The sequence below is a fragment of the Acomys russatus genome, chromosome 20 (assembly GCF_903995435.1).
Source record: "Acomys russatus chromosome 20, mAcoRus1.1, whole genome shotgun sequence".
NCBI classification, from domain to species: Eukaryota; Metazoa; Chordata; class Mammalia; order Rodentia; family Muridae; genus Acomys; species Acomys russatus.
The window spans coordinates 53,881,311-53,894,118 of NC_067156.1; the positions used below are offsets into that span (position 1 = coordinate 53,881,311).

The window sequence follows — 12,808 nt, forward strand, 5'->3', positions numbered from 1 at the left end:
TGCGATGCACAGACATACATGCAGACAAAACAGCCATACACATAAAATAAAAGTAAATAACTCTTAGAAAAAAGTGTGTGAGGTACAATTACTTTGGAAAACTTTAATAAAAACACAGTATCTACTACAATGTTGAACATGCAAATAAGCAACTACACTTTTAGGCATATTACTAAACACAAATGTCACATCTGTTCACCAAAAGACATATTCAATAGCAGCATTATTCATGATGCTGGGTATCTGAGTCCCAAATGTCACTGCAGAGTTGAATGAGTCATACAAAGGAATGTGGCTCTAAAATACGAACCAGCGACAACTATATGCAATAATCTGGATTGATTTCACCAAGTTTAGAAAGAGAAGTCAGACAAAAACATATTTTGTCTGAATTTCTGCATGAGAGACAGGAAGCAGGTGCAGCTTGGCCATCAGATCCTGATGATGCTAACTGCAGCGTGCACAGCACAGGGCAGACCTTTCCAGATGCTGGACATGGTCGGTTCTGTCTTCTGTGTCCTGGTTGCACAAGTGCATTTACTGGGTTGCGTACTTTTCTACAGATTACATTTTAATTTAAATTTCCCTTAAAATTAGGACAAGAGCTGAGGCTGGAACTCTGTTGGTAGAGTGGTTGTCCAGCATGGTCAAAAGCCTGGGGTTTAACCCCCAGCACTGCATGGTCCAAGCACGCAAGTGAAGGTAACAGCGACACCACTGGATTGCCAACATGGAAAGGGCAAAGCTCTCTGGGCCTCTAAACAGAGAACTACAGGCACCTGGGAAGTGCTAAGAAAAACAAGAGAAATGGTTTTCTCCAGAGAAAAGTCTCCCAGCTGGTTAGCCAATACCCAGTATTGATGTAAAGCATTTCTTTTCTTTTAAAAGATTTATTTATTATTTATAATGTATTCTGCCTCCATATGAGCCTGCAGTCCAGAAGAGGGCATCAGATCTCATTATAGATGGTTGTGAGCCACCATGTGGTTGCTGGGAATTGAACTCAGGACCTTTGGAAGAACAGCCTGTGCTCTTACCCTCTGAGCCATCTCTCTAGCCCATGTAAAGCATTTCTTAATTAGTGATTGACAGAGGATCCAGCCTGTCAACTACCACCACCAATTGTGGGTGGCGCCATCCCTGGGCTGGTGGTCCTGGGTTGTAAAGAAAGCAGGCAGAGCAAGCCAGGGGAACAAGTCAGTAAGCAGCAGCCCTCCATGGCTCCCGCATCAGCTCCTGCCTCCAGGTTCCTTGCCTGTTTGAGTTCCTGTCCTGACTTCCTTGAATGAAGAAAAGCAATATGAAAGTGTAAACCAAGATGGCCATGGTAGCACACACCTTTAATCTCAGCACTTGGGAGGCAGAGGCAGGCAGATCTCTGGGAGTTCCAGGCCAGCCCGGTCTACAAAGTAAGTCTAGGACAGCCAAGGCTAACACAGAGAGACCATGTCTTGAAAAAACTAAAAACTAGACTCATGCAGCTGCGTGCTGCCAGAAGGCTAGCCATTTCTTCCTGGGCAGAAAGGACGCTGATGTAGAGGACATTCAGTACTATGAGGTCCAATGCGTTGCCGAACTCTCAACTGCGCGGTCTTCTGACCTAGCGTCTGCGAGTGCATATTGTTGGCGCATTTATTGTGGCCCCGGAGTAACGGCTTCCTATTAAGTTCGGCATGGCTGAGCAAAGAGAGAAGCCATATGCAGATTTCTACAGAAATGATGATTCCATGAAAGGTTTTGAAGAGATGAGGAAGGCTGGTGGCTTTCAGAGTGCCAAGTGATTTCTGAATGCAGAGAATTCTTTGGATTGCGCTCCATAGGAGTTCCTCTCTGGCCTGTGTTCCTGAACTATGAAACGTGAGTATGTGGCCTAAGGGATAGCTTCTCTCAATAAACAATTAACAATTATATGGACCCCCCCAAAAAGCCCCCAAAACAAAACTAAACTGAAAACAGAAAAAGAAAATAAAGAGAAAAAGTAAAGAAAAGAAAACTAAGTATAAATTAAATAAATCCTTTTCTCCCCAACTTGCTTTTGTTCATGGTGTTTTGATGCAGTAACAGAAACCCTAACTAAGATACAGACACAAATACACACACACACACACACACATATATATACTTAAAAAATGGTATAAAGGGGCTAGAGAGATGGCTCACTGGTTAAGGGCTGTTCTTCCAGAGGACCTGGGTTCAATTCCCAGCACCACATGATAGCTCACAATTATCTGTAACTCCAATCCCAGGGGATCTGACACCCTCACACCAATACACATAAAATAAATTTAAAACTAAAGTTCTTTTTTAAAAATGACAAGAAACAGCCAGGCATGGTGGCCCACGCTTTTTACCCCAGGACTTGGGAGGCGGAGGCAGAGGCAAGCGGATCGCTGTGAGTTCCAGGCCAGCATAGTTTATAAAGCAAGTCCAAGGCAGCCAAGGCTACAGTGTGATACCCTGTCTCGAAAACCACCCCCCCAAAAAAAGACAAGAAAAAAAAAACACAAGAAAACAGAAAGCATGAGAAAAGTTAAGGGGACTAGTGGAAGGGGTATAAGGGAATAATGGCTTCTAAATATAAGCAAATACAATGATATTTATAATAATATGAAAAAGTCATAATGAAACCCATTATTTTGTATGCTAAAAAATAATTTAAAAGCCGGGCGTGGTAGCACATTCCTTTAATCCCAGCACTCGGGAGGCAGAGGCAGGTGGAACACTGTGAGTTCCAGGCCAGCCTAGTCTACAAAGCAAGGCTAACAGAGACTCTGTCGCAAAAAAAAACAAAAACAACAACAAAAACAACAACAACAACAAAAAACTAATAACAACAACAACAACAATTTAAAAGAGGGAAAATAGTTTTTCATCTTGCAGATCTGAACGAATCAAGACAACATTACATGGATCTAGATAACTATAAAAGTATATAAAAATATTGTCTGGACAAGTTAAAAAAAACTGTTTTATAGCATTTTAAAACATGAACTAAAGTTATGTCAGCAAACTATATATAAAAATCAGGAAATAAGCTGGGCATGGTTGCGTGTACATTTAATCCCAGCACTCAGGGAGGAAGAGGCAGGAGGAGCGCTGGGAGTTCGAGGCCAGCCTGGTCTACAAAGAGAGTCCAGGACAGCCAAGGACAGCCAAGGTTACAGAGAGAAACCATGTGTCAAAAATCAGGAAATAAATAGAAGCATTTTATAGTCCTTGCATTTTCTAGAAAGCAATACAACAAACAATTTGTTTAAAACTCTAATAAGACAACCACTTAAAGACAAAAGGGATATTATAATGAAGATGGAAAATTGTAAGTTTTTAAAAATAACCAAAAATTAAGGAGACAATTAATATAGACCATATTATTGCTCACCATCAGCTGTATGTGTAAGGTAGACTCATAGAACACTGCCTTACCCGAGCAGAGCTACCACCAATGTTACACTGGGTTCCCAGATACGATGTTACCAGACAAGACCTTCCCCGCTGTGGTATTCCTCCCCGCTGTGGTATTCCTCCCCGCTGTGGTATTCCTCCCCGCAAGCCCTAGTCTAGTCCTGAAAACAAAGCCAGGCTTGTGAAAAACTCCACAGATCAGAAGAGACTGGGTAGCATGGTATGCAAATACAGGACGCACTTCCTGTTTGCTACTGCTGTCCTTCTCTCTTCTCTGCTCGGTTTGTTTCCAGCTCTTGCTAAGTAGCCCTGGCTGGCCCGGAATTTGCTACGCAGACAGGGTGGCCTTGAAAAGAGGCGGGCTCCACCTGCCTCAGCCTCCTGAGTGCTGGGGTTAAAGGTGTGGAGCATCATGCCCAGCCCAAAACACAGCTTTAATGGTGCTGCTACAGAAGACAGATGAACTGTTTCTACTTTACAGCGGCTGGGGGACAGGAGAATGCTTCAGACAGGAGCACTTCCGGCTGGACAAAGACAGTGACTGACTGACTGGCTGTCTCTGAGTTCGATTCTCTCTGGGCATGCTCTCTCAGCCTCTCTCTCTCTCTCAAACTCACCACATAGCCCTTTGGCAATCCTCCTACCTCAGCCTCCTGAAGGCTGGGATTTCAGATATGTGAGTCACCAAGCCCGTGGAGTGCGGGCAGGCTATCAACATACGATCATTGGGAAATGTGTGTGGATTTTATTTTTCTTTATTATGGTCAGTAAAAATCTTAAGCTCATCATTTTCTAAAAGTCCCGACTTAAGTATCAGCTCTGAATATGATGCAACTATTTATTTCCCTTTGCATAGGCAGAACCACAGGAAACTAACTTCTCCTTGGAATTCTGCTGTGGCTACTTGCCGCTCATCCAGCACAGTAAGCATCCGAGGGGTAAACTGACGTTGGAAATGACAACAATCTTATCCAATCAGGTTTCACTTCACAACTGAGCATTTGAACATGTGATTAAACCTTCGCAGGTGCCTGGAGAGAGTGGGTAAGTAGTGCACTTGGCATTTAAGCAGTATTAACTTCATGGTAAATTCACCACTTAGGTTTACATTTTTTCCTTCTTACAACTATTCATGTTTAAGTTGATTGGAAAACCAGAAAGCTGCCTGCATATAATATAAATTCAAGATATGTTTAAGTTGAACTAGTCTGGCACATGCAACAAAGGTGATTCTTACTTATTCTTGCAATCAATGATGTATTCTGGCAGTCCATACTTCCACCTCTGACTCGCCGACACCTATGCTCTTACACTCTTGCACATTTAGCTGATAGTGGTCAAGCTATGAACACTCAAGAAACAGCAAGCTTGGAGTAAAGGATTCTGAAAACCTTTTTACTCTCCCACCTTTTCCATGAACACTGTTTCTCTTTAGAACCAAATAGGCCTTGTTCCAAGACCACTCTCCTCACGTTAGCATGAACCTAGCTGAGGAGCCTGATCTCATCCTCTTTTCACATCCCAAACAAAGGCTGAATGTTCCCTATACCAAAACCATCCTCAAGGGATCCCCTCATTAGTATGCACACAGCCTGCATTGTTCCTCCCAGGAAAATCTATCTTGCTACCACCCTTCAAGTTATTTAAAATCAAGATGGGGCCATAATTTTTAAAATGTTCTTTATACATCTAACTAAAGATATACCAAAATTTTGGAACCAACATTGAAATAAATAGTTGTCCAATGGGTATTTAAATCCTGAGAGGCTGATGGAGCCATGTAGGAGTCTCATCTCTAAAAGGACACTATAATGCATTTCTTTGTGGCACCTCAGACAGATAAACACTTTAACCTCATAAAGAACTAGATTAGACTTAAACAGTAGCAACTGTTTTGTTTTTAGAAGAACTCAACAAAATAAAGTTGTTTATTGTTAGACAGTTTCCACACATACAAACAGACCAAAATAAATAAGTAAAGAGCAGCTACAAAGGCAAAAGAGATAAAGGAACCTTTTACCCTTGGTCTTCCTAACCTCTCCTACAAACCGACTGCTTATATTTCAGTCAGGTAAATGCACACAAAGTTTATGGAATGCTTGGAGGAAGACTGGGGTTTTGTTGTTCACAAGGCTTTCCTTCTTTGAGATGACGAGCATGGTCACAGCACAAGAAAAGTTAGAGGTAGCATGGGGAACACGCTACTGCACTCAGCCCCAGACTAAAGCAGAAGAGCATTTCCAGAGCTTTCCTTAGCAAGCATCACGGTGCACGCCTTTAATCCCAGCAGCTGGGAGGCAGGAGGATCTTTGTGAGTTCAAGACCAGCCTGGTCTACATAGAGAGTCCAGGACAGCCAAGGCTACATAGAGACCCTGACTCTACATAGATAGACACACAGACAGACGGACGGACAGACGGACAAAGTAGTGTGAGAAAACCACAAGACTAAGGGAAGAATGAATCTGTTAGTCATTTTACATATTACTTCATATACTCACCAGATGTAAAAAAGAAAAGAGAGACACTGTCTTTCCACAGCAAGCTGGACATTGGAGACTAGGGAACTTTCCTGAGATCATTTAGCTCCGGAGGAATCAAACAAAATCTCTGGGACTGCACAATGCTGCAAGTCTTAGACCTGGGTTTGAGTCACATGTGGGGCCAGGGAGCCAAGGGACTAGGGGAAGCCTGCCCAGAGCAAGAGTGGAGTTGAGGCGTGTCCAAACCCCAGAAATCTCCCCCTGAGATCAGCAGGAGTAGGATCGATTGCCGCCATGGCTGCCTCCCTGCCGCGCCCGCCCCAACCCCCCCACATGTCCCAGTAAATGTAGCCCTGCTCTGCTCCCCTACTTTGCTGCCAACCTGGAGGAGGTTGGTTGTAGTCAGGTTAAACTTCCTCTTTTCTTTCTTTTTTCTTTTTAAGATTTATTTATTTATTATGTATACAGTGTTCTGCCTGTGTATACACCTGCTTGGCAGAGGAGGGCACCAGATCTCATTATAGATGGTTGTGAGCCACCATGTGTTGCTGGGAACTGAACTCAGGACCTTTGGTGTGTATGTATGTATTTATTATATATACAGTGTCCTGCCTACATAAGTGCCTACACACCAAAGGAGGGCAACTGATCTCATTATAGATAGTTATGAGCCACCAGGTGGTTGCTGGGAATTGAACCCAGGTCCTCTGGAAGAGCAACCAGTGCTCTTAACCTCTGAGCCATCCCTCCAGCCTAAACTCAGGACCTTTGGAAGAGCAGCCAGTGCTCTTAACCTCTGAGCCAACTCTCCAGCCTTTCCTCTTTTCTTATAAGGTCATGTCCAGCAGCACCTGGAATTTTTCCTCATGCCAATGAGGCATCTCCAGCACCCTGCCCCCACAATGATGCACACTCAGCCAGAGGTCCCTACCCACCCCACAGAGGTTTAAATTTGCGTCAATTAAATGAGCTGTCTCACTGAAGCTGCCTCCCGACAAATCTATTTCTCACTTCCCTCAGTGCCGGAAAGTCTCTTTCACCCTAGCCGGTCCTGCCCAGCCCTTCCCCCCTCAGGAGCCACCGGATAGGGTTGTAGGCCAATAGGGCCTGAATGGCAGTCAAAGAGTTGACCAGTGTGACATTAACATGTCACTGGGCTTCTCTAAGCCTCTACTTGGAAAATAAGTGAGCTGGGGGCAAAGCTCGTGGCTGTAATCCCAGCACTTGGGGAACAGGATTGTCACAAGTTATAGGTCAGCCTGGGCTATTCAAGGCTTTACAGGCCACAAGCCTGAGCTAAAAAGTGAGGTCCTGCGTGAGGTATAGTGGCCCAAGACTTTAAGCCCAGCCGAAGTAGGCAAATCTCTGTGAGTTCAAGGGCACCCAGGGCTACATAGTATGACCGTGTATTAAACAAACAAACAAACAAACAAACAAACACACACACACACAATATTTTATTACTACCCAGGCTGATCTCCCCTGGAGTATACGCCATAAACTTACCTCATTTCTAAAAGAACCACATACATAAAACAAAATGAAAAACTTACAGAAACTTACCCAGCACCAAGTGTCAAACCACTAATCACGTTTCCTGAGAAAGAGTCTATGCAGGCAACCTTAACAGGCACTTTTGTTGTTATTTTTCCAGACAGGGTTTCTCTGTTTTAGTCCTGCCTGTCCTGAAATTCACTCTGTAGACCAGGCTGGCCTTGAACTTGGAGATCTGACTGCCTCTGCCTCCTTAGTGATGGGATTAAAGGTGTGTGCCACCACTGCCCAGCCTTAATCACCTTTAAAAAACAAGATTTAAAGCACACATCTGTAATTCCAGAACATGGGTTTGGGAAGCTATAGGCAAGAAGATCGAAGAGTTCAAGGCCAGCCCCTGTCTCATGGAATGTTTGAGACCTTTCCAGGGTATAGAAGACCCTGTCTTAAACAAAAATCAACATTAAATAGTTTTGGGGTTTTTTGTTTTGTTTTGTTTTTTGTTTTTGTTTGGTTTTTTTTTTGGTTTTTTTTGTTTGTTTGTTTGTTTTTTTTTGGAGACAAGGTCTCTCTATATAGCCCTGGCTGTCCTGGACTCGCTTTGTAGAGCAGGCTGGCCTCAAACTCACAGCGATCCACCTGCCTCTGCCTCAAGAGTGTTGGGATTAAAGGTATTCACCACGCCTGGCCACTAAATGTTTTTTGGTTTTGGGTTTCATTTCGGTTTTTGGATTTTTTGTGGGGTTTTGTGTTTTTTTGTTTTGTTTTGCTTTTTTTTTTTTTTTTTTTTTTTTCCCTGTGTAGCTTTGAATGTCCTGGACTTACTTTGTAGACCAGGCTGGCCTAGAACTCACTGAGATCCGCCTGCCTCTGCCTCTCTGAGCGCTGAGATTACAGGTGTGCACCACTGCTCCCTGCTCTACTGGTTTAAAGACAATGTATTTTCCACAACCAAAGACCTACTCTTAAATCCCAGGAGGAAATAAACGAATATACTGACATTTGAAAATGGACCATACTACTTTCATTAAAACCTTTTTTCATGCCAGGCCCCTTTAATCCCAGCACTCGGGAGGCAGAGGCAGGCGGATCGCTGTAGGGTGGAGGCCAGCCTGTTCTACAAAAGGAGTCCAGGACAGTCAAGGATACACAGAGAAACCCTGTCTCGAAAAACCAAAAACCAATGTTTTCATACAATGTACTTTTATTCTATTCTTTCCCCTGTCCTCATCCCTAAACATTTTAGCCATCAGGCCCTATGATGCTCCAGACTGTATCCACTGCTCTATTAGGTCCTCTTTGTTTCTGGCCTGAGTTGGAATAGAAGAAAGGAGATGTTATAAACCATCACAAGATAGAGTGTAGAGGCCCAGGTCAATGATGTGGCATGTGGGAGAGGGAAACGGATGATGGCAGAACCAGGAATTCAGAACAGCTTCAGCTGCAGTACATGAGACTGAGTTCCTAAAAATGACAAATAAATTAAAACAGAGGGCCAGAGAGACGCCTCAGTGGGGAAAGAGCCTGCCTCACAAGCCTGGCAACCCAAATTTGAGCCCCAGAATCTATGTAAAGGTAGGAGAACAGGTGCCACTAGGTTGTCCTCTGACCTCCACACGGACGGGGGCACATGTCCCCACAACACACCATGCAGACAATTAATAACAAAAATTTTAAAGTAAGCTTTCAAAAATCCATTACGGTTTCTGGGAAATATCTATTTGTTATTCTCTGCAAAGTGTATTACACCCATATTAATGATGCAAAAACTCATTCATGTCAACGGTCCAACAACAGTTACCCAAAGAATCGATCAGTCTTTGATAAATAGAACACTTGTGAGATCAAGTTTCCCAACAGTTCTTGATGCACCATACAACGGAGCCTGTGCTTTCAATACAACCAAAGATTCTTCTGAAGTGAGCTCGCACACACCACACTTTCCTCTTGAAATAGTTTGGGACAGAGACAATGCCTCGTTGTTTTGAGAAAAAAAAAAATCTTTTCATGGCATCTTATTAATAAATTACAACTGAAACCAATCTACTAAGGCCAAGTCTAAAAATCAAGTAACAAATCAAATAAAAAAATGTTTGAAAGGAAAAAAAGAGATTCAAAAGAATCACAACAAAGTCGACTTTAGCCCGGAGCAATGGAGGAGGCCTGTAATCCTAGCACTCGGGAGGCAGAGGCAGGAGGATCTATGTGAGTTCGAGGCCACCCTGGCCTACAAAGCAAGTCCAGGGCGGCCAAGGCTACACAGAGAAACCCTGTCTCAAAAAAACAAAACAAAACAAAAAACTCAGCTTTATATATTATTCAAGATACATGTTCAAGGTACATGTATCAAAACGTCACATGGTCTTCCGAAAATAGTGCAACACTGAGGGTTTTAATACATCACAAAGGCCGGCTTTAAATAAATTTGTAAAAATATGCTTACTTGAACTAAAAATTGAGAACATTCTAGTAGGACTGAATGTTTCAGTCAATTCAGAAAAAGGGTTTTCCCGAAATGTCATTTTACAGTCTAATTACATTTTCCTCCTTAAGCATTTTGACACTTCCATCAACTTTCTAAAGGTGAAGGTGGATTGTTTTGCTATGTTTTTAATAGACTTGCTTCTCCAAGAATGAATTAGATAAAACCGGATAGGGGAAACCTATTACCAGTCTTACCATCAATAAAGCATGTGAGTAAGCTCCTGGTTATGTGTCACTGTTTAGGTGACAAGTCATGAAGAATGTACGCATACTAACTAAAAGCAATTTCATCTAAACAGCCTGTTTACTTTTTTATAAACCTGTACTTTCCATCACAGCAAATTTTCACACTCCATAACCAGAGTCATCATTTATTGTATTTCTCTCCAAAACAGCAGAATTCTCGGGGTTCAGTGGCTTCCCGGGGCATTCCCAAGGACTACTGACAAATTCAAAATGCTACTGCGAGGGAAGACTGCTCTTTCCCAAAGATGTCATCTCCCAGACAGGACCTCCCGCGAACCTCTTCGGAGCCCCCACCCCCGCAGCGCAGCCACCGGTAAACAGCCGAGGGCGGAGGACACGCATATAGGGTCCCCGGGGCCCGGTCGCGCAGCCCCGCCCGCCCGTCTTCCCCGGGGCTGCCTGCCAGCTCCCACCCGGCCCGGGGGGGGGGGGGGGCGTCGGGCCGCGACCTCACCGGAGGCGGGGGGCGGCTCTCCCTCTTGGTCGGCGTCGGGCGCCAGGGTGACGGCGCCGTCCCTCCAGACGCGGATCTGCGCGGCCGAGCGCACGCGGCGGTGGGGCTGGCGGCGGGCGGCGGCGCGCAGGGAGCCGCAGCACTGGAAGCACACGGCCCACGCCTGCTCCTCGTTGATGGGCTGGTTGTAGAGGCGCAGGATCTCCTCCAGGCTCAGCGCGTCGCGCGGACCCCCTGCCGCGCCGCCCGGCGGCCCGTCGCCGCCCGGGCTTGAGGGCTGCGCCATGCGGCCCAGGTTGCTGCGCGGCCGCCGCTCGGATGCCGCGTCTCCTCAGCTCCGGAGCATCGTCTCTGCGAGCCGCCGCCTCCGCATCCTCCGGCCGCCGCCGCCGCCGCCGCCCAGGCCGGCCGCGCGCCGCCGCGGGGACTAGGCGGGGACGCCGCGGCGCTCAGCGCTGGCCAGCACGCCGCCGGCCGGTAGCGCGGCGATGGCGTCCGCTCGCCCCGCCCCTCCTCGCCTCGCCCCACCCCGTGGTGGGGAGGCGAGGGTGGGGGTGGGGGACCCGCGCGGCCGAGAGCTGCGCGAGGCCTCGGGGGTGGGGGGGTGTCACCACCCGGGTGAGTGACGCGTGGCCGAGCGCCGAGCACGGCTTGGGGGCGTCGCCTCCGGGGTGAGTGACGCGCGGCGAGGGGCGACTGCGCGGCTGGGGCTGGGACTGTGGGTTCGGCAGGGTCTGCGCGCGCGTGCTTCTGCGGGCGTCCGGCCGCGAAGTAGCTGTCACCGATTCGCCTCGCCTCCTCTCTCTCTCTCACAGCCTAAGAATTGAATTCAATCTGGGGCGAACTGCTAAAAAGAAAAGGTCATCAAAATCGCCCCAGCCGCAGGCTGCCCAGGTTCTCAGACTATGTGGCCTGCGAGCGCACGTCCCCTGGACCCTTCGAGCTTCATCTGTTTCTCTCCCGACCACTGGACACATGCGATCTATCCCTGCACATTTGCAAACCTAATTTAAAGTATATTTATACATTCATTTATTTTGAAAGTCTCCCTGGGTAACCCAAACTGGGTTTTGAGCTGGCTATCCTTCGGCCTTGGCTTTCTGAGATTCCAAGGTATGCACCATGGCCCCGCTACTTCTTAGGTTTCTTTTCTTCGTCATCATCATCATCTCCTTCTCCTCCTCCTTTTTCTTCCTCTTCATCCTCCTCCTTTTTCCTTCCTTCTTTTCTCCTTCTTCTCTTTCTTCCTCCTCTTCCCTCTATCTTCTTTTCTTTTCCCTCCCTTTTTCTCCTTCCCTGCCTCCTCCTGCACCACCTTCTTCCTTCTTCTTTTCTCCTCCTCCTCCTCCTCCTGTTTCTTGTGTCTTGGTACTCTCTCCATTCACACATTCAATGAGGGCAGCGATCTTGGGGTTGCCTCACCAAATTCTCTGAAAGCCTAGATCAGGGCCAGGGGTGGGATGCTGAACACTCAGGGCCTTGCAGATTCCGCCTTCGCCGAGGTAGTCTCCACCACTCATCCTAGCCCAGTTAACACAGCATGTCATATGAGAAGGAACTGGTGTCAGAGACCAAACTAAGGTCAATTTCCTGTAGTACGAAAAGACTCTAGGAGCCTCCCTCAACACATTCGAGTGTGTGATAAAACTGATTATTCTTTAAAATGGCCTTAATAGGTAACGGTCCACCTAGGCTAGTCTTCCAGTTGTAGCATCAACCAAGCAAGAAAACCATGTGGGAAACTCATGCTACAGCTAATCTTCTAGTAGAAATCACGAAGGGTTGGGAATGTGTAAGGTGCCACTGTGAAAACAGCAGGAATTAAAAAACAGAAAATCAAAAGGGTAAGAAATAGAGAGGCAGCCGAGCAGAAGCTCCACGAGCACCTTTTGTTTTCACTACAAGAGATGTTAAAAAAAAAAAAGCCCTTCAAGTAAAATTACTTAGTTATGGGTTCATAATCACAAATGTGAAAATGCAGTAGTTAGGGCCAGTGAGATGGCTCCACAGGTAAAAGGACTTTGCTGCCAAGCCTGACAGCTCATAAAGCTGAAGGAGGGAACCCACTCCAGCTGGTCTCTGAACTCCATGTACACGTGCACATGAACAATACAGAGAAAAAACTGTAAAAGAAAATTAATACAGTATTTATGTATGCTAATCTCTGAGGCAAAGACCTTTCTCATTCTTTGTGAAACTAATACCTACTAGGATTACTATGATAATATTATGTAATAATATGTTAA

General features: G+C 45.8%; 1 protein-coding gene and 1 pseudogene across 4 annotated transcripts in view; one reads left to right on the forward strand and one right to left on the reverse strand.

Moving 5' to 3' along the window:
- Spire1 (spire type actin nucleation factor 1) overlaps positions 1-10,863 on the reverse strand; it is a 116,726-nt gene extending 105,863 nt beyond the window's left edge. For all 4 annotated transcript variants that reach the window (XM_051163495.1, XM_051163492.1, XM_051163493.1 and 1 more), the window contains exon 1: positions 10,563-10,863. In XM_051163495.1, coding sequence (XP_051019452.1) covers positions 10,563-10,848 — 286 coding nt within the window. In that variant the 5' untranslated portion in view covers positions 10,849-10,863. The remainder of the gene's footprint in view (positions 1-10,562) is intronic.
- LOC127204473 (cytochrome c oxidase subunit 6C-2-like) lies at positions 1,554-1,834 on the forward strand (annotated as a pseudogene).
- Positions 10,864-12,808: the final 1,945 nt, after the last annotated feature.